The 22,801-nt window shown below is 32.7% G+C and overlaps 1 protein-coding gene across 2 annotated transcripts; it reads left to right on the forward strand.

Moving 5' to 3' along the window:
* Positions 1 to 1,714: 1,714 nt before the first annotated feature.
* Positions 1,715 to 22,426, forward strand: LOC150099586 (uncharacterized). 2 transcript variants are annotated; one of them, XM_090404063.1, is made up of 8 exons: positions 1,715 to 1,972; positions 3,344 to 3,399; positions 4,341 to 4,448; positions 6,628 to 6,666; positions 7,968 to 8,012; positions 19,321 to 19,376; positions 20,204 to 20,311; positions 22,403 to 22,426. In XM_090404063.1, the coding sequence occupies exons 1-7, from the start codon at positions 1,864 to 1,866 to the stop codon at positions 20,205 to 20,207; spliced, it is 417 nt and encodes a 138-aa protein (XP_090260189.1). In that variant the 5' UTR covers positions 1,715 to 1,863; the 3' UTR covers positions 20,208 to 20,311; positions 22,403 to 22,426. The 2 variants fall into 2 exon arrangements, with proteins under 2 accessions (XP_090260189.1, XP_090260190.1); XM_090404064.1 differs by lacking the exons at positions 19,321 to 19,376; positions 20,204 to 20,311; positions 22,403 to 22,426 and adding an exon at positions 8,345 to 8,498.
* The last annotated feature ends 375 nt before the right edge of the window (positions 22,427 to 22,801 follow it).

Genomic DNA, 22,801 nt, shown 5'->3' on the forward strand with positions numbered 1-22,801 from the left:
CCATACAATTTTAATCGATAAAATATACGATTTTGAATTATTCACAAAATCATGTGACACACAAAATTTTAACCCAGTGTTTTTTTTTTTTTGTATCTGTTTAGCATGTGGCAACACTCTAGTAGTATTATCGCATATTTAAGAGGACATTATTCATTGCATTTCATATGATAGAGTTTCAACGAAGAACGTGTCAAAACTGATGGCACATCGAATATATTCATGGATACAAAATCACTTATATCCCCATTCATTTAACAGGAAGATTTGCATTTATATATATTTGCATATATATATAATTATATTTAAATATATATATAAATTTATATTATATTAAATTTATATATTAATTTATATAAATATAAACCTTGAATTAATTATTAATATAGAAAAATACGTGAATAAGATAACAGTGGCTGTATTGAATATCTTAGGGCTCAGTATGCTTTGTTACAGGAATTGGAATCGAAAATAACTTAAAAATATGTGAAATCAGTGTTGTATATTTTGAATCCGCTAGGTAGAAATTTGCAGGTGTGTTTTGTTTTTTTTTGACTAATCAAAGACAGTAACGATATTACGTATTAGAATATTATCATTTTTTTTTTTAACGGAGAGGCTATTTAAAATTGCAAAAATGATAATCTTGGAGTTTTGAGGACTGAATCCCAGTCGTCCAAGCGGACGCTGAAAAATAAAGTTCCAATTACAAACTTACAAAACAAAATCGTCAATATTAGATATAAGATGGTATTTGCATTAATAAATACTGTCAATAAAATAATATTCAATGGATTAAGAACAATTCTGTCATCACAAATAACAAATTTTCCATGACTGCTTGACGATAAGGAGTATTGCTGTATATTGAAATTTGGAAATTAATTATTTAAAAAATATTCTTTAAAATAATTAATTAAAATAATAATTAATAATTAACAATTAGCTGAATGTTTTATAAAATCTAACATACAGTTTTGATAAGTATTTAGCCTTTTTAATTTGACGTTATATCTTCCATATCCTTGTATATAATTGATTTATTTGCTAAGCAGTAGAGGTATATTTTATTTTATTTCTATAAAAACTTTTAATACTCATTTTACCTTTTAGTATAAAAAACGGATATATTGTTTGCATGCTCTTTGCGAAGATGAAGGATATCTCACTTAACAATATATCTTGATTACTTTGAAAAGGAAAGCTTGGCTATTATACCTAAACAGTGAAGTTATTTTTTAGTTACCTTTTAGAATTTCGAACACTTGATAATTCTGCATGTAATTATCTAAAACCATTATCATCTGTTTCGTGATTTATTAATTAACTATTTATTAACTAGAGTTTATATCTACTCCGCGCGTAACAGATGAATAAGATCTTTTATTTCGTGGAAAACAAAGCGCAGATGAGTACTCAAAGGTAAACTTCAAAAGTTAATAATTTGTTTATTTTGATCTTGCAAAACGATACATTATTCACACAAATACATTTGAGAAAAAAATATACATGGCAATAGATCTTCACATACGCACTTGCACTGTGTGTTCATCAGACACCCATGTTGTGTCTGATGTTGCATCTGTTCATGAGACACAACATGCCTGTTGCAATCAACAATATTTCTAAAAATTACCACCTGAATCTTTCAGTGTATTTGATGTCGTCATCTTAATGAGGAAATTCCAATTTGCTGTGCTCACCTGTTGTCTACAACACACTTCCTGATGAATTGTTTTCAATTTTCAGATAATTTAACTGTCTTTTCTAAGAGTATATAAACTCCCCAAACAAAATTGTATTTACAAATTTTCATCAGATAACAACTAGTTTGCTACTGTTGATTTTGCTATATTTAGGACCATGGCTTCGGTTACTTTCGTTGTTTTTTCGCACACTGTTATGTTGTACTTCGCAAGAGGTGTTGTTGGAGATGAAGCGCTGATGAAAGAACTCAACGAGGCGGCGTGCAGTAAGTAAATGTATATATTTTAATAAATTGGTATTTTTTTGGAAATGATCACATGGATGTTAAGGAAAAATAATCTCATTAAAAAGCTACTGATGGTTACTCAATTAAAAAGAAGGAAGTATATAACAATTTATAAATGTGCAGCTAAATATAGCATCATATCTTTTGTAGGACTGTGTAAGTTTCTTGATTAACATTGTATGTTGCATTTATTGCACCATGAAAAGCATATTTGGTGTTTGAAATACCTCATATGATAGGTGTTTTTATAAAGCTATGGATTTCCTTTTTTTTACTCTTTAAATATTGTTTCGGACTTTTTAAACACGGGTAACTCAGATGTATTGAAATTGTCATCTTGAGGATGAAAAGTATCTCATTATTGTAGATACTGCATCTCAAAAGAATTACAATTCTGGTACGATACTTTGGATAAACCCTCATAACTTCTGTGACAAATCAAACTAAATATTTTAAGGTAAATCTGCCTCTTAGTTCACTACGTAATGGCGTAAATTCAATGAATTCTCTTGCTGAACAGTGTTCTTTGTGGAAGAAGATAGTACCAACTTGATCTCTAAGGCAATCCGTAGTCATCTTCAGCTAAAATAGCTACAATTATTCCTAGTCGTAGAATCTGACAGCGTTTCTTCCTCTGTTTTTTTTCTTCCAATGTATTGATGCATTTCTTTTCGATACCTTCCTAAGAACATTCTGCTAATGTTTCTCAAATTGATGTATTGAAGAAAATATGATATAAACATGTGAACATGTTTTGATATATTTACCAAGCTCTGATGCTTCGTATTCATTACACAATGGGACCAGCCGAAATCAATAATATGATTAAGAAACAAAACAGTTATCAAAAATGTTTACTTTTTCAGCTGAGATGATTTCTGAACGTCAGTTTCTCTCCACCTTCAGCATATTATTTATAACATTGTTTACATATTTCCATGATATTCCTGCAGATTAATTGCAATTCTCCAAGATAATGAGAACATATAGGAGGAGCATAATGATATTAACAAAATTTTCCAACTTTGTCTATGAATATAAAAATAAAGATTTTTGTTAATGCAATTTTTTAGATAATATATCTTGATATTTTAATGCATCAGTATCAGTTTTATGCCAGCTATATATTTTTGAACTAGGTTTAGGTAGCAGGCTATATTCTTCTAACTAAATGTAATTAGGATTCTTTTAGAGTGTGATTGTGTCCAATTCCGATACTAGTTTCAGGAAGAATTTTTCTTCTGATTAACGTCACTCGTGTGGTAATTGCTGGTTTTGCTGATGACCTGGATTATGTATCATTAGGTTATAACATCCTGCTGGAAACTCACGATATTCTATCCTTTACAGACGATCCACAACTCCGAGATCAACTCTATGGTTGTTACTTCAAGTTTCCAGAAGTTGTAAGTAAAAATTTATTCTTAAGATGTTAATTTGATATTTCATCACAACCATTCCACTGTTTTATTGTTATTTCTTTCTTTTTGTTTATTTTCTGTTCTTCCATTATATTGACTTATGAGGTCGGATTAAATCACTGCATACTCGTATTTGCCTTTTAAAACAGAGTAACATTAGATAAAAGCACTGTGGGGTATAGGATTTTCCATACACATATTAATCAACAGTAACGAGCAAGATTATCTGTTTTTGGCATTAGTTTCGAATAATTCATTTCTTCTTACCTGTGTTTTTCTTTATTATTCTACTACATAATGTCTTTTAAATTTTAAAAATATGTACCTTCAGAATAACGCGAAATAAATTTCACAAATGTCAATGAAATCTTTGTATTCCTCTAGCAGGAAAAAAAACAAGATGGAAGGTCCACATTTCAGCAATTCACTAAGTTACCTTTCAGGTTATTTGTTTTTTCTTTTGTATTTCTTCCGTTTTGTTAAGTATTTCTACAATGTCGATGCATTTTCTCCTCGTTCAGATAATGGACGCTGGTATTAATATAATAACAGATCCTGTTTCACTGAAATTGGGAATGAATGATAGCATTAAAAGCGAGAACTTCTTCCTCTGGATCCAAATGTGTACTTTCCCGTAAAGCGAAATATTCACCAACTTTGACTACAGATTTTATTTTTTAAATTCTTTTGAGAGTTATCGTTTTTCTTAAAGAAAAGACAGCGCTGCCTCCGTATTGTTCTCATCTTGATTAATAAACAATGTTTATCCTGTAAACTGCACTACGATACATAATGGTACTGTTATAATTTGAAAACTGCATATTGTTGCAAAAAAGAATAATAAACTAATGATGGCAATCAATCGAATTTAATAGAATAAATAATTTCCTTTCGTTTAATGATATTCTCTAACGTTGTTACTTCAGATGATGCTGTTTATTCAAGGATGCTTTGATGAGGTATTACCCAGTGCTGCTGGAGATATGGCCAGACAAGAAGAACTGCTTTGCAGCGACTCTGATGTCAAGGAAAAGGTAGAAATTGTTAATCAGGCTAAAGTTAACTTTTAAAATTTAAAATATTACTTTAAATTTACTATAAATCATTGCATTAAAACATGGTAGTAGAAAAATGGCTTCTTGGAGCAATGTGCATGTCGGTGCATATTTTGTCTATCAACTCCCCTGTAAAACAGATGATTTTTCTGGAATCATCTTTCTAATTGCTGTTTCCAAAGTCCCCTGTCTTCGATTGCTACACTCAACAGCATCAAAATTAGCTGAAATATATTCTACTGATATTTGTTAGTTGGTGGTAAGCGTAATATTCATTCCAGAAAACAGGCATTGCATAACATTTAAATGTTCAATGTTTTCTACAACTAGTGCCTTAAAAAATTATAATCGTACTATTCTTTAATGCGATGATGATAACCTACTCACTTTCAATGCTACCAAAGCATTCTTTCCTTCAGTCTCACAAAATCAAATTTCGACTTTCTTTCTCTTACCTTCATCAATGGAGCTGCCGACTGTGGTACGGAGTAGTTCAGTCGGTACAGACGAAGCCGTTTGATCGCAAAGACCTGGGTTCGATTTCTGTCGGTGAAGTGAGGAACCTTTATCTGGTCTCGAGGAAAGTGAGTGAGCTGTCTCCTACGGAGGTAGGGGAATTTTTAACCCAGAAACTCGGATTTTTCGTCTCCGAGAACAGGCAAACCAGCCCTGTGTACACAGTCATCCGCAGATATTTCATACACCATGAGGTATATGGTTACCTCCTTATCATCGAAACGGTTGCGGCCGCAAAATTTTAAGAATAACCTCGATACCATTAAAGGTGAAAGAGGGAGGATTAAATAAAGTAAAGAAAGTACCTTCAGTAATACAGAAATCGCCATTGAGGATTAGTTCATCAGATCTCTTTCTCTCTCTCTCTTCTTTATTCTGAAATTTAGCCATAACCTTGCCTAGAAGAAATGCACCCTATCAGTAGGTTATTCAAACTATCATAACTCGATCTTCATTTCTGCTCCACGCTAGTTTTAAGTCATTTAACACTTAACTCTGCGAAAATCCAAAATCTGGCTATTCTTAGAATACTGATCGCATATTTTGGCGGCTTATGCCTCAAATAATCATGGAAATTCTTGAAGATGACAAGACGAGAGCAATAAGACTGAAGGTTAATGCTTCCCTCAATGATTCACTTAGTCTGCTATTTCACAAACGGTCTGTTTTAGAATGATATCTTTTCTACAGACATTTAAATTGATGCCGTACAACTGATTTGCTATTAATCATATCTTTATTGTTCTGCTGGGCCAATTCGCACACATAATTGGCAGCTTTTCGTAGCGTTTAAAAATTAGGGTTCATCGGTACAGTGTAGATTAGTTGGTGATTGTTCGTTTCATGCACAAAAATATAATCCAGTTGTGCTCATTATTTCAAAATGCACTCGCAATCCAATCTGATCCTTGGTATATGGAGTTATCAAATATCCAATTTTTTCCTGATATTCTTCTTTCAATGTCTTACACTTTTTTAAACATTCCTCTGAATTCAGACCTGATATATATGCATAGACACTGTTCCTTTGCAATAATTCGAGTCTGGAAGTGTTTGAAATTTTACATACACAAAATAGCACAGTATTTAGCAGTTTATTAAACGCAAAAGATAATTGCTTCTTGATTAATATATTATCATCATTTATATACTGCAAAAATGACAGATTTATTTATCAAACTCGCATTTTAAATTTAGAGGATAAAAGTCATATGTTGTAATTTTATCCGTAAATCACGTAAACCAACACTAAAAATCAAAGAGGAAAAAAAAAGTTTAGTTAAATTTAAAAAAAAAAAATTGTGAATTAGATAAGAATAAATACACTACATTTACTGCTACAGTTTCTCATTAATTTCACTTAAATAGTCGTGGTTAAGCTGTTTATAATAAAAAAGAATAGCAATAGAGTAAACAGTTATAAAGAAAATAAAGAGTTTTTTCCTGTTCCTATCTTATATAAACTTAAACCGAAAAATTTATTTAGGCAAAAACGTGCCATAATGGGACTGCTAATACTTCTTTTCACAAGTTCATAGATTTATAAATTAATCCCAAGTTTTACTAAAGTGAATGCATGAACTCTTCCAAGAACATGCTTCAACTAAAACTATTTGAAAACCAAATTCTTTCTGTTTTTCAGATAGAGAGATGTATCATGTCACAGAAAAACCTAATTGAGGTAAGACGTTTTTTTATATAAAAAAATGAATAAGATTATTTTTGTTTTATAACTAAAAACTAATTTCCATATTTGCCGAATAACTTGTGTTATTAGGCAAAAACAAAAATTACATCATCTAATTTAAAACATATTCTTGAAGCAGCGTGGAATGTGAATTGGCAGGTACAGTGTACTGAATTCAAAGCTACAGTGATCTACTTTTATTTTCATTACGCATTTGTCCGTTTGCTGTTAATATTTTTTTAGTTGGCTATTTTGAAAGCGGCTTAAAATCTCAATTATATTTTGTCCTTTGAAACTTCTTTTGATTCGTAAATCGACAACAAATATAATACTAAGAATAATAATCAGAGATACTTAGAGTTCCTAAACACCAACGACCTACCAATACCAAGTATCCTTGGCTTTCTAAACAGTACAAGGCTTAGCCTAAATAGGCATGTGTGTGTGTGTGTGTGTGTGTGTGTGTTATTAGAAACAAAAGATATATTTTTTCAGGAAGGTTTACCTGGTCGGAGACTGAAAATGTGAGTTTCGGGAAAACACAGGTTTTTAATGCAGAGTTGCATGAAACGTCTAAACCCTGTTCATCTGAAAATCTCTAATAACAATTCTCCGCATTCTGAACGGGCTTAGAAACAATATCTTTTCAAACAAAAAGCTTCGATAATCTTTCCAACTAAAACAGACAGAGATAAGGAGGCAATAAATACTGAATGAGACCGAAGTACATTGAATACTTTATTTCTGAAACTTTTGTTTGAACAACAGAACCATAGGTTTCTAGACGCACAGCTGTTTTTCGCATACACGATATGATAACTATAATTTATCTTTATGTATTAAACTGATATATGTTTATGTTTTGTTTAATCTTTGTCATTTGTTAACTCAGCTTCAAAAATATCGAATATTGTATGATATTATTGGCATGGATGACACTAAGCTAGAGTGCTCAAGCTTTACAAAATCATGCTGTGCATTCAAATGTCACTACTGTTGAATATTTGTGAATGTGTTTACTGTGGTTGTTGTCTAGATTTACGGTGAAGCTATTAAGGTTATGAAATCAGTGTATTATTTCTGTTATTGGTCTTCTGGCTGATTTGCTATTAATTGGAGACTTGAAAAGGTTCAGTGTTTTGTATCTAGAGCAAGGATAAAGTGGGAAACTTGCTTTCAAAACTCATTTATTTCCATAATTCTTTTTTTTTGTTTTACATGCAACCTGCATTATCATGTAATGATTTTTTGGGATGTTTGCACTTGTTTATTGAATTATATCTGATGTGTTTCAGGCTGTACTGTTTGGCGAAGAAGGAACTCAGATGATGTCGGCGATGGTAAGAATGTTTTTCTTCTTTTGTTTAAAATAAGTGCAGAATTATTCATTGCCGAAATACCATTCTTTGCGTAACTCGGTAAAAAATGATGAATGTTGTTTAATAATGAGAAGGTTCATTTTCTAATGAAGCAGATTTTGTGATGTCACGAAACAGTAAATCACTAAGTCAAAAGTGATCCAGGTGGATCCACATCATAAACAGAAGCGCGGCACGATTATTTTCACAATGATAAACAATAAAATATAACTTGATATTGATTTCAAATTGTTTTAATTATTTTATGTCTATTCAGAGATCCTGTCTTAAAGTAAATTATTGTTTTTGTCCAGGAATGCTTCGCGGAAGTGGCAAAACAGATCAGTGAATAAATTCTCAGAGGACGTATCTTTCCCTCTTAAATTATAGATTTTATTGGATGTTTGCAAACATTTGTGTATTTGTACAATTTATGAAGTGCATTAAATAAATCTTATTCTATTGTTACTATTGATGTTCTAATTATCAGCGTACCATTATTAATGTGTTCGCCTTTACCAATTTTTTCGGGCAATTCTCTACTAATTCTCTATAAGTCATACATAAAAATCTGGACTACTGACTGTGAATTTGTAAACAAAAACAACGAATATTAGCTAACTCATATTTTCAGCAATATAAAAAACGAAACATATTAAATAACTTTAAACTGATGTCTGATGTTCCCTTATTATATGCAGCTAATTTTCTTCGTGTGGTCTTAAATATATCCGGCTTGAATTAGTTTTAATCGCCCCTTAATAACAAACCAACGAATAATGATACAGCTATTAGGAAGGGAAATAACTTTCTTTGAATTATAATTTTCAGTTGTATTTTCGGAGCATCGCACTTGACGGAATTTGCTGACAACAGGTCAAACTGTTCCAGCACCTCTGTAACGGCATATTTTTTAGTAGCATAATTATCAATGAAAGGATTTCTGAAGGTGGCCACGTGCTAGGTTCTCAAACGGACTGTGTCCAATGGTAACACATTACAGGTATTCCTTGCTTAACGCGGCGAAATTAATTGCGTCAATCCCTTGATATACGCGGCAAGAGTTTTGATTAAGGCGCCTTGAACCCTGCGGAGTTCGGAGCTGATCTGACAGATACATGCAAAATGTTTAATATAAATATTCTTACACAATTCAGTGTATAGCTTGAAGGTCATGGGTAGCTGTGCATTCATATGTTACGATTGATATTCCGCAATGTTTTTTGCTATCAGTTTAGTTTAACACATGTTATGTAAAGGTTTTTGATATTTAACAGTAAATTGTATCTGAGAGATACCGCGACCTCCGATGTCAATATAGTATGATTTATTTGTTGTTTTTGATTCTTTGTTCAATAATTTCTAGATTGTAACTGAAAATAAATAAACCATCATGTATTACTGAAATAGAGAGACAAATGCTGATTAATCATACATGCCCTCTAGGAGATGTGCTTTACATTATGGAAAATATCAAGGAAAGTGATATGGAACTTACTCCACCTATACTACAAGTTGGCCATAAGGTTGTTATGCTTGCATCCGCTGAAAAGTTTAGTTTCTATATATTCGGCACGAAAGTCTTGTAGTTTCTACATTCGGCTATGAAATAATGTTGGATTTAATATCCGCTTAATTTTTATCATCATGTATTATATTTGCAGTATTTCTTCTTTATGTTTTATTGAATTTTAGCACATACTATTAATGGATGTATCTCTCAGATATACCGCGACCTACGCTGCACTTTTTGCCGCCGCGAGCTCCGCGGGGTTATATTTACCACGCAAAAACATGCAAGCCTCGTGGCGTGAACATGATGACGTCATTCCTCCTACGCAGCCTCCTGCGAATTATTAATACAGTAATCGATCATAGACGAATTGTAATTTTTACCATTGATTATTAGATTTGATTAACGCGATTTTGATATGAGTGGTAACATCGAGGGATTAATTGACCGCGCTAATCAAGGGATACCTATACTTTGCGGTGTACACATTATTACAGTTCTCTCCCTGAGTATTTGTTGTATCATTGTTAAGCTCATACGAAAGGTATTTACTGTAATTATTGTTATTATTATCTAAGACTTTAACTGAGTCAAGGTCTCATCAAAGAAAGTTATAAACCAGCTGCCATGCTTTTCCTTAAATTCATTCACACTAGGTGCATTGACTCTCTCTAAAGGCAAACTATTCTACTCAATTACTTCTCTGTGAGAGAATACTTAGCTCTTACCCCTTTCGTGACTGTAAACAAACTTTACTTTAATGGATATCCCCGTGTTCTCTTCCCACCTTCCATATAAGGAAAAAATTCATCAGGCGATATCCCAAAACATCCATTAAAAATTTTGTAGAGCACTATCATATCACACCACTTTCTGCTGTTAACCAGAGTCTACAAACCACATACGCGCAATTTGTCCTCATAATCTAAATCCCATAATCCAGATATAATCTATTGTGCTCTTATTTTCACCCTTCCCACAGCTTCCTTATCCACTTGAAATTCGGGAGACCAAATCTGTACACAACGTACAATGCCTTATAAAGAGGCAAAGCTTTATAAAAGACTTATCAAAGCCTTATAAGGAGGCAAAATGACTTCCTTATACTTTGATGTCAAGTTTCGCTTTAACATTGCAATTATCCTTTGAGTTGTATTTGCAACTTTGCTATGTGATCATTGTTCTTCAAATTCCTATCCACCATTTCACCGAAATCACTTGTCTCCTCAGTTTCTTGTAGCATATCCACGCTAATATGATATGCCGATAGAAATCTCATCACCCCTGAGTGCAGAACTTTACGCTAACATTAAACCAACTGCCATTTTCGTTTGCCCAGATTTCTAGTTTATTCACATTATTTTTTAAGTGCTGAATATCAGAGTATCCCGGATTGTCGTGCCTATCTTCGCATCATCGGCAAACAATCGCTCATCAATTGTTACACCATGCCTTATATCATTTATATGTAGATTGAACAATAATGGCCCAAGGACTGAACCTTAATGTACACCACTGGTCACCTTAAATCTAGCAGATTCACACCCACCGTATACAACAACCATCCCCTGATCCAAGCGAAGAGTGTATATTACAATCCAGTATTATCCAGTATATGCAACAGATTTTCGTGTGTTATCCTATCAAATGCCTTAAAAAATCTAACATTATCATAGTGTATCCATTCGCTTTCTCCAACCCGGCCATAGCATTGTTATTAGATATAAGCAAATTTCTGAAACATGACACTTTATAACGCTTATTTAACCAGCTGGCCAAAATATTGACTAAAAGATTGAGAGCATACGACCTTCATTATGGCAGAGAGATGAATGTCGGTTAGCTTGATCTGTGGGCTGTTTTGTTACCTTTTATACATGACAATAATCGTTCACATACATTAGGTGCTTCCAAAATAACAGAATATTTGCTGCAAACGTTTTTATTTCCGAATATTTTTGACCTAAATAAGGGTTTATTTTTGGAACATTAACTTTTTGGTATTTCGCTTTTAGAATGGAATCATTTTGTAAATCAATAAGTTCCATTTGAATGAAAATAGGAGCTTTTTCGAAATTGAAGAAAAAAAGACCTGTTAAAAGCGAAGAAACTTCATCATGCTCCTTAAAATCTTTAAATCGTCTATCAAATTCTTCTTTAATCTTTTCTAGTTTGGGACAGTATTGAGAAAAGGTAAAACTTTGATTCTCAACGTTCAACTGTTCATACATAGGAAAGTAATTCAGGATATTCTCTTTGAAATGATTTTGAAACAAAACCAATTTACATCTAAAACTGGTCTCTACATCATACACGTGTGTTATTAACTACCTTTCCCCTGAAGTGTGACATTTGAATCATTCAAATGTCATATAATATCAACTAAGCATATTAGATCTTGTACCCATGTCTGATCATTAAGAAATGCAACATCATGCTTTTTCATTTCTAGAAACTTATGGCAAGATAACCAAGAAATCCATATATAATAAGGTAGCCCTTCAAATTCACTCTTTAAGTCTTTAAGAAATTGTGCAACCTGGCCGTGATTGAGGCCTCTGGATCGGATGAAGTTCTCAGTATTTGTCACAGGCTTGAGTACACTGCTCATTTCCAACACTTTGGAGCACAAGACTTGCTGATGAATAATGCAGTGGAAAGATTGCAGTTTTGGAATGTCTGGAAACATTTCCATTAACTTTGCTGCAATTATTGGTACAAAATCTTTATTTTGCTTGAGCACCATCGGTTGTCATAGCTACGAGCCTGTCAGAGTAAGTTGGTATTTTTTTTCAAAATGCTCCACACCTCGTCAAAAATGCCTTCTCCTTTTGTGGTTCCATGGATGGGAATCATTTCCAAGAACTCTTCAGTAATATTCATATTGTCGTCGCAAGCCTGAAGAAACAGCAATTAGAGCCAACTCGTGAATATCGAAACTTTCTTCCAATTGAAAAGCACTCTACTTTTGCTGATATTTCTTGCAACTGGTCAAGCAGATTATCTGTCATTTCGGTTATTCTTTTGATTACAGTATTTCTGGATAAAGGAATATCTTGAAATACTTGATTTCAGGATATTCCTTTGTCCACATTTTTGGAATAGACGTTTTCGGTTGCTTTTATCATACTCTTCTTAACCAAGGAACTGTCACGAAAAGATTTGGAATGTTTTGCCAATAAATAGCTGATTTCCTACCCGGCTCTCACCGCTGATTCATCGTCTCATAATTTTTGAAAATACCTGTTGTTGACTTTCAAGTGAATTCTTCATACTTTTTAATTTTTCTTCTCTCAGTTTACCCTCAAAGCTTGAATATTGTTCTTTGCGAATTTCATCGCAGTGCCCTTTATATTATATTCTTTGCCGACACTGATTGTTTCTTTACAAATACACAGCTTTGACTTTTGTTTCAGTGCAGAAGTAATTCAATGCCCATTTTTCTTGAAATTTTCTCTCCTCTTCAGTAATTTTTTTTTCATGGATGAATAAATGAATAAAAATTGTTATTAATAACAATTTTTATAAAAATGTATTTATATAATTACTTACATTATTAAAACTAAATGTATTCGCGTTCGGCGCACTCACTCGCGTAGCCTGTATTTACATGGGCGTGTATGCTGCGCGTCACGTTTACAGCTGCTAGTCAATAGAATTCGATTTTTTCAGCGCGCTACCCACAGCTTGCTATAAATTAACAATGAAAGCATAAATATAGTTTGCGATTGATCAGGATTGGATCTAACATTGAAATTGTGATATAAATTTTTATTATTGCAATTATATCATAGCAGGTTGTTGCATCCATATTGTAACTATAAATGTATGAAAACGATTAAATCGATATTTCTATTTTATTATAAAAATTAACTATTTATAAGAGCTGAAAAAATTAAAAAGAGCTGAAAAAACAATTGCTGAAAAAATAAACCGTTTCCCATTTTGTACTAAAATACCAGTCGTTCGTCTGCTATTTTATTGTTTAGTTCAATCAATCGTACAATTAATCACTCATAAATTCCCATTTCATTTTCGATTAATAATAATAGTAATAATAAACTTCTGAATTTCAAGTAAATTTAAAACTTAAAACTCATTAATATATTCTAAGCACTTCGACAGTTACTGTTAGTTGCTTGTGTTTATTTGATCAAAAATAAACACGTGAATAAACTACGTATGATTCTTTAATATGCTGTAGTGATGCCGTCAAGGAATCTCTAAAACGTCAGTCTCTCTCGAAGTTTTTGAAGATCTAGAAATCCGTATTAGCTAACTCTTTGAAATTTCTTGTTCTTCTCATATAAACAAGTTTGAAAATCAATTATTTACATTTTAGCCGGAGGAAATAGAAAATATTTCAAGGAACAGCACTACATTTATTAGAAAAAAAAGCTTTGTTATACGAAAATGACTAGTAAAGTGTTCGCCATACAGATTTATTCGATAAAATATACTCTTATGAACTATTCACAATATAAAATGACAAGCGAAAATTTAACTCAGTGTGTTTGTGTATGTTTATTATGTGGCAGCACTGTACTTGTGTCTCATATTTAAGAGGACATTATTCTTCGCTTTTACTTATGCTAGAGTTTCAGCGAAGAATGTGTTATAACTGATAACACGAAGTATCAGTTGCTGTATACAAAATCACATATATCCATATTCATTCAACCGAAGATTTTGAGAGAATACTAGTAGGATTGAGATTAACAGAATGAATTATTAATAAACGTCTATTAGTCAACCAAATAAAGAGCGGAACAATCTTCTCCGGCATTTCAATATTCTTGAAGATTTCAAGAAATATGTGAACCACTTTGAAATGGTCGATAAATGAATCCAAAATTCGTTCTGCCAACCGTCTAATCGATAATTAAGAGTTTGGTGACCATACATTCGCTGGTAGTAAAATTAATAGTAGTTCTTCAGTAAAACATTTACATTAAATATATACCTTGAAATCAATATTAATATAGAGGAATAGATGAATAAGATAAAACTGGCTGTATTGAATATCATAGGGTTCAGTGTGCTTTGTTATAGGAATTAGAATGGAAATTAATTAAAAAGATGTGAAAATTAGTGGTGCATATTTTCAATCCGCTAGAGAAAAAGTTTCAATCTTTTTTTTCGTGATTGTTATGAAATATATTAACGAAATGGAATATTATCATTTGGTTTGTATTAAAGGAGAAGCTATTAAAGTTTACCGAAAGGATAATCTTGAAGTTTCGAAGACTGAGTAGCAGTCGTCCAAGCAGGCACTGAAAAACTTAAATTTGAAAACAAAATTAAAAAAAAAAAATTTGTCGGCATTACACAAAAGATTGCATTAGCAATAATAAACAGTATCAATAATCTAATAATTCAATGGATGAAGAATAATTTTGACATCATAAACGACAAATTTTCCATGACTGCTTAACGTTAAAGAGTATTTCTGTATATTGAAATTTGAAAATTCGTTCATTAATTAATAAAGAAAAATCCCTTTATCTTCTCTTCTTGGATGACGGAGAATTTTCCTAATTTTTTGCTTTTTCTTAAACGTTTGATAAGAAAAACAACAGAAACAAATTACCGAGTGTTCTATCAAACCCCATATGCATAATTTGATGAGTATTTATTATTTTTAATGTGAAATAATTTCTTCCATATTCTTGCATGTACATGATTTATTTGCTAAGTAGTTGCGCTATATTTTTATATTATTTTTTATAAAAACTTTTAATACTCATTTTCCCTTTTAAAAAACATATACGTAGTTTGCATGGCGTTTGAGAAGATGAAAAATATCATATCTCCATTATCTTGATTATTTTGAAAGGGAAAGCTTGGCTAATATTCCTAAACAGTGAAGGTAACTCAAGATATATATGGCTCAAAAGTGAAAGAGACCCAGAGAATAACGCAAAGGAATGCAGTCCCCTGACACTTGCATATGAGGTTAATGTTTGATTTATGATCAAGTATATTTATAATAGACAATATTTTAATTAGAGTTAGGATGGACACATCATTAAAAACATTATCATATATTTTGTCGTTAATTGTAACTTGTTTTTATTTGGCCTTATATCTTTTTGTTTTCGAAAGCAGAAGCCTTCGTTGGTGTTGTGTCAACTATTTATGATATTTGTTTCATTAGAAGCCGAGTTATAGTGCCAAGAGTGGCAGTGTGCTTTAACGAACGGTCGGAAAATGAGTTTCAAACAGAGAGCTGAGATTGCTTTTGTGTTAAACTTCGTAAAAGGTTTACCAAAACGCATCAAATGCTTCAAAAAGCATACAGTGATGAATGCTTAAGCTGTACTCAATTTTACGAGTGGTTTAAGCGAATTTCAAAGTGGTCGTGAGACGCTCGAGGACGAAAAAAACCCTGGCCGTCCAAACACTGGACTGAGCGAAGTTAGCATCCAAAAAGTGCGTGATTTCATCAAAGAAAACCCGAAAACTTCCGTGAGATTGATTGATGATGAATTGGGGTTTCCAAAATCAACTGTGCACAGTAATTTGACCGAGAATTTGGGCTTTCGTAAATTGAATTTGCGATTTGTTCCCCACAAGTTGACCTGCAACCAAGAAATGTATCGAATTGAACACTGCAAGGACTCATTATAACCGCTCGTTTTAGACGGATTTTAATCGCTCGATTTTATCTTCCTTAAAACGATCGTTACTGGAGAAGTCAAAAGTAAAGTCAATGCTGATTTGTTTCTACGATTCCAAGGGCATTATCCACAAAGAATTCGTTCCGCCCTGCCAAACGGTCAATGGTGAGTTTTATCTCGAGTTTTGAAGCGATTGATAGCGAGAATTCGTCGCGTACGGCATGAATATCGTGATGACCAACCGTTCGTCAAAAACACATTTTCACGTTTGGCACTATAACTCAGCTTCTAATGAGACGATGTCATAATCAGTTGACACAACACTAATAAAGGTCGCCGGTTTCGACAACAAAAAGATACAACAGGTGACGCCACTAGTTTTCTATTTTCGAAAAGTTCGGTTTCTTTTTGGACAGAGAGTGTACTTCCTGCATATTGAAAACATCCTGCTTTAATCTAATTTCGCAAACAGTCGTTATTATATAATAGCACTTAGGTTAAATTACTCTCGAAGTGCCTCTCACATCATTAACTTACTTTGTCAAGTAGGTAGTCCTCTTAAGGCAACAAAGCCACATCCTGAATGGCAAGCTCGATGTTTTGGATGAAATGAATGAATTATGCGTGGTTTTTATCTACTCTGCACTTAGCAGATGAAAAATAACGTATTTTTGTTTCGCATAAAATAAACCAGAGATGAGTATTCGAAGGTAAATTTGAAGAGTTCTTGTTTTGTGTATTTCGATCTTAAAGAACAATGCATTATTGAAACAAATTCATTTGAAAAAAAAATACAGTGGAGTAGATCTTCACATGTGCACTGTCTGTTTATCAGGCAGAACATGCATGCTCCTATGAACGTTATTTCTAACAAGTGCCATCATCTTATCATCATTATGACGTCATCTTAATGAGTAAAATCCTAATTAACCGTGATCTCCTGTAGTCCACAATACACTTCCTGGTGAATTGTTCTAAATTTCAGACAATTTCACTGTCTTCTCCAAGGGTATATAAAGTCCCAACTGAAACGTTGAGATTATAAACTCTCTTCTGATAACTAGTTTTCTACAGTTGATTTTGGCAATATTTAGGAACATGGCTTCGGTCACTGTGGTTGTTTTTTCGTTCACTGTTATGTTGTATTTCGCAAGTGGAGTTGTTGGAAATGAAGAGCTGATGAAACTCAAAGAAGCAGCGTGCAGTAAGTAAATCGGAATATATTCTTATTTGTTACGAAAAAGTCACGTGGTATTCAAGCTAAAATAATCTCATTAAAATGAATTACTAAAAATTATGCAATTTAAAAGAAGGAAGTGTATACCATTTTATAAATGTGAGCTAAATAAAGATTTTTTTTCTTTTTTAGGATTGTGTAACATTATTATATAATTTTGTATGCTTTGTTTATTGACACCATTGAAATGCATCATAAGATCTATGTTTTCTAAAAGTATGAATTTCCTTTTTTAACTCTTTAAATATTGTTTCGGACTTTTTAATGCGGGTAATTCAGGTGTCTTCAAATTATCATAGTGAGGTTGATAAAATCTCTCATTAATGGAGATACTGCATCTCAAGAGAATTACAACTGTGGTATAAAATATTTCCGAAGAACATTAATTTCTTTGTCAAATTATACTAATAATTTAAGAGAAATCTGTGTCTTATTATAACTGCGTAAAGGCTTTAATTCCGTCATGGAATCCTTAGGGGTCTCATTCCATTCCCAAACCTGCATAAAGGAGGATGGTCGGTCGGATGAGTGTCGATTCTCTGACCGAAAAAAAAAATACGATTGTTATCTGATTGCTATATGATCAACCACTAAAACATCCCGGCTCGGAAGTCGCCCGTATGAACAAGGTCTGCGATATCAATCGAGCGATCGGGGTTGTATCGAAAAGTGGGATATCGAAAGTAAACAGAAACTGAAACTAACAGAATTATTATCAATAGGAACATCCAATGCACGGACACTTTTGATGTAAGGAAATCTAGAATTATTGAATTATTGAGATGCGACGGACATCATCAGGATAGATAAATGGATGCGAAGTCATATCCTTCAAAAAGGCACTGTTAGGCTAAAAACCAGTCAATGAACGAATCATAGTAGCAAGTTGTCAACCGAAGCATTTTAATATATCAATAATTCAGGTATACACACCCACATCTGATAGCACAGATGAGGATATTGACTCGTTTTACAAAGATATGACAGAGAAAATAGAAACAATACCAAAACAAGATGTACTAATTATTGAAGGAGCTTGGAATGCCAAAGTCGAAATAAATAATGATGGTTGGGAAAGCGTCGTGGGAAAATATGATTTTGGAGAAAGAAATGAACGAGGTGAAAAGATGTTTGATGCTGTGGACCACGAGATGATGATCTGTAACAAAAGATTCCAACGAAAGGAGTATAGAAAACGGACGTGCTGGGAAAACCAAGGACATGATCCATGTGATTACGATTAAAAGATGATGGATAACATCAATAGAGGTTAAACTTGAAAAGTTAAACTTTTCAAGGAGCGGATACGGATCATAGTTTAGTGATTGCAAAAATCAAGTTGTCCAGAGAGAGAGAGAGAGAGAGAGAGAGGACATCCTTGCTTGATCCCTCGAGAGTATGACAAAGTGCGGGTGAGCCTGTTGTTGATTTGTAATGAGAAGAGTGCATCTCTGTATAGCATTCGGACTGGTTCAATAATGAGAGGACCATAGCCGAATGCCACATAAAGGTATTGTGCTTTACCCTGAAAGCCTTCTCCTGATCAAGGCTGATGAGCGAGTGCTAGGTTTTTATTTTGGCTGGTTGCTATGTGGATGAGATTAACTTAAATTCCAGAGATTCTTTTTGTTTCAGTATTTCGTGAATGGCGTGAAGGGATTTTCTTGTAGAGCTGTGCATTCTTGTAGTATTGTAGGATTTCAGAAGTGATTTTACTGGAATTTTCTGCGATGTTGCCATCTTGAAGTCTAATAGAGGAGCGGAGATGCAGTTTGCTGCATTTCCGCTCCGTATTTTTTATGCCGTTTAGTTGTTTATGCCGCGATCAAATGTTGCTTCTGGGTTAACAGCACTCGTGTGGTAATTGTTGGATTGCTGTTGACCTGGATTATATAACTCACGATATTATATCCTTTGCAGATGATCCGCAAATCCGAGGTCAACTATATGGTTGTTACACCAAGTTTCCACAAACTGTAAGTAATAATTTATTCTTAATATATTAATTTGATATTTCATGACGTCTATTTCACTGTTTTATTATTTTTTAAATTTTATTTAATTGTTTGTTTTCTGTTCTTCCATTCTTTTGTCTTATGATGTCTGATTAAATAAATGTACATTTGCTTTTAAAACAGCCATTAGATGGCAGCACTATAGGACATACGTCGTTCCATAACTAATCATTCAACAATAAGAAACGAGAATATATGCTTTTGGCATTAATTACGAATAATTCATTTCTTTTCGCTGAATTTTGCTTTATTGTTGAATGATTAATAAAGCTATTAATACAAAAGCTATTAATACAATAACTCCCCTTTCAAATGGAATGAATGATAGCATCAACAGCGGTAACCTGCTTTCCCAAATTCAAATGTGTAATTTCACGTTAAGCGAAATATTCACCAACTTTCGCCATAGAATATTTTTTGGTTCTTTTGAAAGTTATTAATGATATTTTTCTAGGAGTGAAGCCAGTGCTACCTCTGTATTGTTGTTCGTCCTGAATAGTAAACAGTGTTTATCCAGTAAGCTGCACTACGATGACTAATATTATGCTATTATAAATTGAAAAATATGCCTTTATTACAAAAAATACATAAATAAATAAATAAATAAATAATCATAATAATCTAATGATAGCAAGCGACCAGGTTGTTGTACGCAATTGGCTGAATTTGTTACGACATTCTTACGGATGCTTGGTTTTCTTCTGTTAATAAGAAACGTTATTCTAATTGAATAATGTAATAAATCATTTCTTTGCCTATAATAGTATTCTTGAACGTGCTTTCTTCAGATAACTGAGTGTATTCAAGGATGCATGGATGAGGCATTACCGGATGCTGCTGGAGACATGGCCAGACAAGAGGAATTGTTTTGCAGTGATCCTGGGTTCAAGGAACAGGTAGACAATCTTATCAGACTAAGCTAACTTAAAACTTACTATAAATCATTGCATTAAAATATTATAGTGGATCAATTGAGATAACAGCTCTATTTTCGGCATATCTGTCTACAAAATCCCCTGTAAAGATTTTTTCTTTTTATTCTAGTTCATTCGTGTTTTTTGTTTTTGGAACAATCTTTCAATTGCTGTTTCCAAAATCCCCTCTCTTAAGTCGTTTCACTGAACAGCTTCAAAAGTCGTACTGCTGAGATATACTTTACTGATATTTCGTCGTTGATGGTAAGCCTCATTCCTTCGATTCAGTCGACAAATTAGGCATTGCTCTTATTCCAGTCTTGCATGTTTTCTACGACTAATGATGCCTTAAATAATGCTCTTCTTAGGATTCTTTAATGTGACGATGATAACCACTTTCGGTTATATTCTTGATATAATGATGATAGTGACTTTCGTTCCCTTACTTTCAATAATACAGGAATAGCCAGACAGGATTAGCTGATCAGATCTCTCTCTCTCTCTCGTCTTTAGAGTGATAGTAGCTAACTCAAAGTATAATAATAAGAACTTCTTTACTACTCACGCTAAATTTAAGTCATCTAGCACTTACCTCTGCAAAAATCCAAAATGTAACACTTCTTGGGATACGAATCATATATTTAGGCCGTTCTATGCCTCAAACAATCCTCGTGGATATTTTTGATGATGTAAAAAGGAAACTAGAAACTACAAAATAATCCTTCCCTCAATGATTCACTTGAACTGCTATAAAGGCCTATTTCAGAATTATATCTTTTGTGCGGACACCTCCATGGATGCAATTTAAATAAATTATCTTTCATCTTTCCTTCTTTGTATGTTGAGTCTGTTATACAAGAATCAGTCGGCCAACATTCCATTTCAATCTAACTACATCGCACTTAACCGCCATCTTGATTTTTAGAGATACGAATTCTTCACTTTAGTTGTGGATTTTTCACTGCATGCAAAAACAAATGATTCAGGAACCTCATTATCTCCAAATGCACTCGAAATTTAATCCATGGTATACAAAAGTATCAGGAATCCAATATTTTTTCCTAATGTTCCTTTTGCAATGTTTTACAAGAAGAATGACTATTTCCACCTTTGTAATGATTTTTGAAGTGATAGAATGTATGTGCATTGTCCTCATGCATTAATTCGAGTCCGGAAGAGTTTGATCTCGCACTCACACAAAATAACCCACAACGCTTATTAGTTCATTCATCACATCACTTAAATGTCTGATTTCAGGGAACAACAAAAATATTTCTAACAAATTATGGATCGGACTTCCTAATCTGAAAAATCATTAAAGGTAATATGGTAACTTCTAATCGATCCTGTCATATTTAGTTTAAGACCGGTTACACGCTTACGTTGTTACACGAAGAATCAAAGTGTAGTAGAAACAAGCTTGCAGTATATCTATGCTGAGAAGCTGAAGGTAAAATCACGCAAATGTTCATTAAGAAAAGGGAAATGTTCTTATGTATATAGCACAGTATTTAACAGTTTACTAAATACAAATGATAACTGCTTTTTTATTATTTAATTATCAGCATTTATACTGCAGAATTCATAGACTAAACTTGCCCTACTATCTGCAAATTTAGCAGATAGCAGTCGTATGCGGTAATTTTGATTCCTGAATCACGTGTTGTAATAACCAACATTAAAAAAAAGAAATAAAAATAAAGACGTGGTACACTTAAAAAGTTGTGAAATACATAAGAATAAATAAACTAAAATTACTGTTACAGTTTGTCATTAGTTTCATTCAAATATTCGTACTTAACTTGTTTCACATAAACCCATCATCTTGTATTGAAATAAATAGCACTAACGTAAATGGGTTTAACGCAATCAATATTTTCCCCTCTTCCTCTCTTGTATAAACGTAAACAGAAATGTATTTAGAGAAAAAAAAACTGACAATAGCTCTTTTCTCACGGTCATATCTTTATAAATGCATACCATCCTTTGTTTAAAATGAATGAATGAAACCTTCCAGGAAGATGCTTCAAATTAAAATATTAATGTGAAAAACAAATTCTTTCTGTTTTACAGGTAGAGGGATGTATCATGTCAAAGAAAGATAAAATTAAGGTAAGATGTTTTTTTTTTTTTTAAATTAAGTAATTTTATTTTTCTTTTATATAAAAAAAATAATAATAAATTTCACAACTTCCCAATAAATTGCGTTAATGGGCAAACACAAAAATTGGATCTTCCGATTTCATGGATTGTCTCGTGAAGCAGCGTGGAATGTGAATCCGGTAGGAATGGTGTAGTTATCTGCTTTTATTTTTCATTACGAAAAATTGAAAGCGGCTTAAAATGATCATTATAATTTGCCTTTTGAATCTTAGATCAGCAATAAAAACTACAACAACAAATATAATAAAAGGAAATTAATTAGATATACTTAGGTGTTACTTAAGTTTAACGACCTGCCAAGGATCCCTG

The sequence above is a fragment of the Typopeltis vanoorti genome, chromosome 14 (assembly GCF_054136105.1).
Source record: "Typopeltis vanoorti isolate ZY-2024b chromosome 14, IOZ_Tvanoo_1.0, whole genome shotgun sequence".
NCBI classification, from domain to species: Eukaryota; Metazoa; Arthropoda; class Arachnida; order Uropygi; family Thelyphonidae; genus Typopeltis; species Typopeltis vanoorti.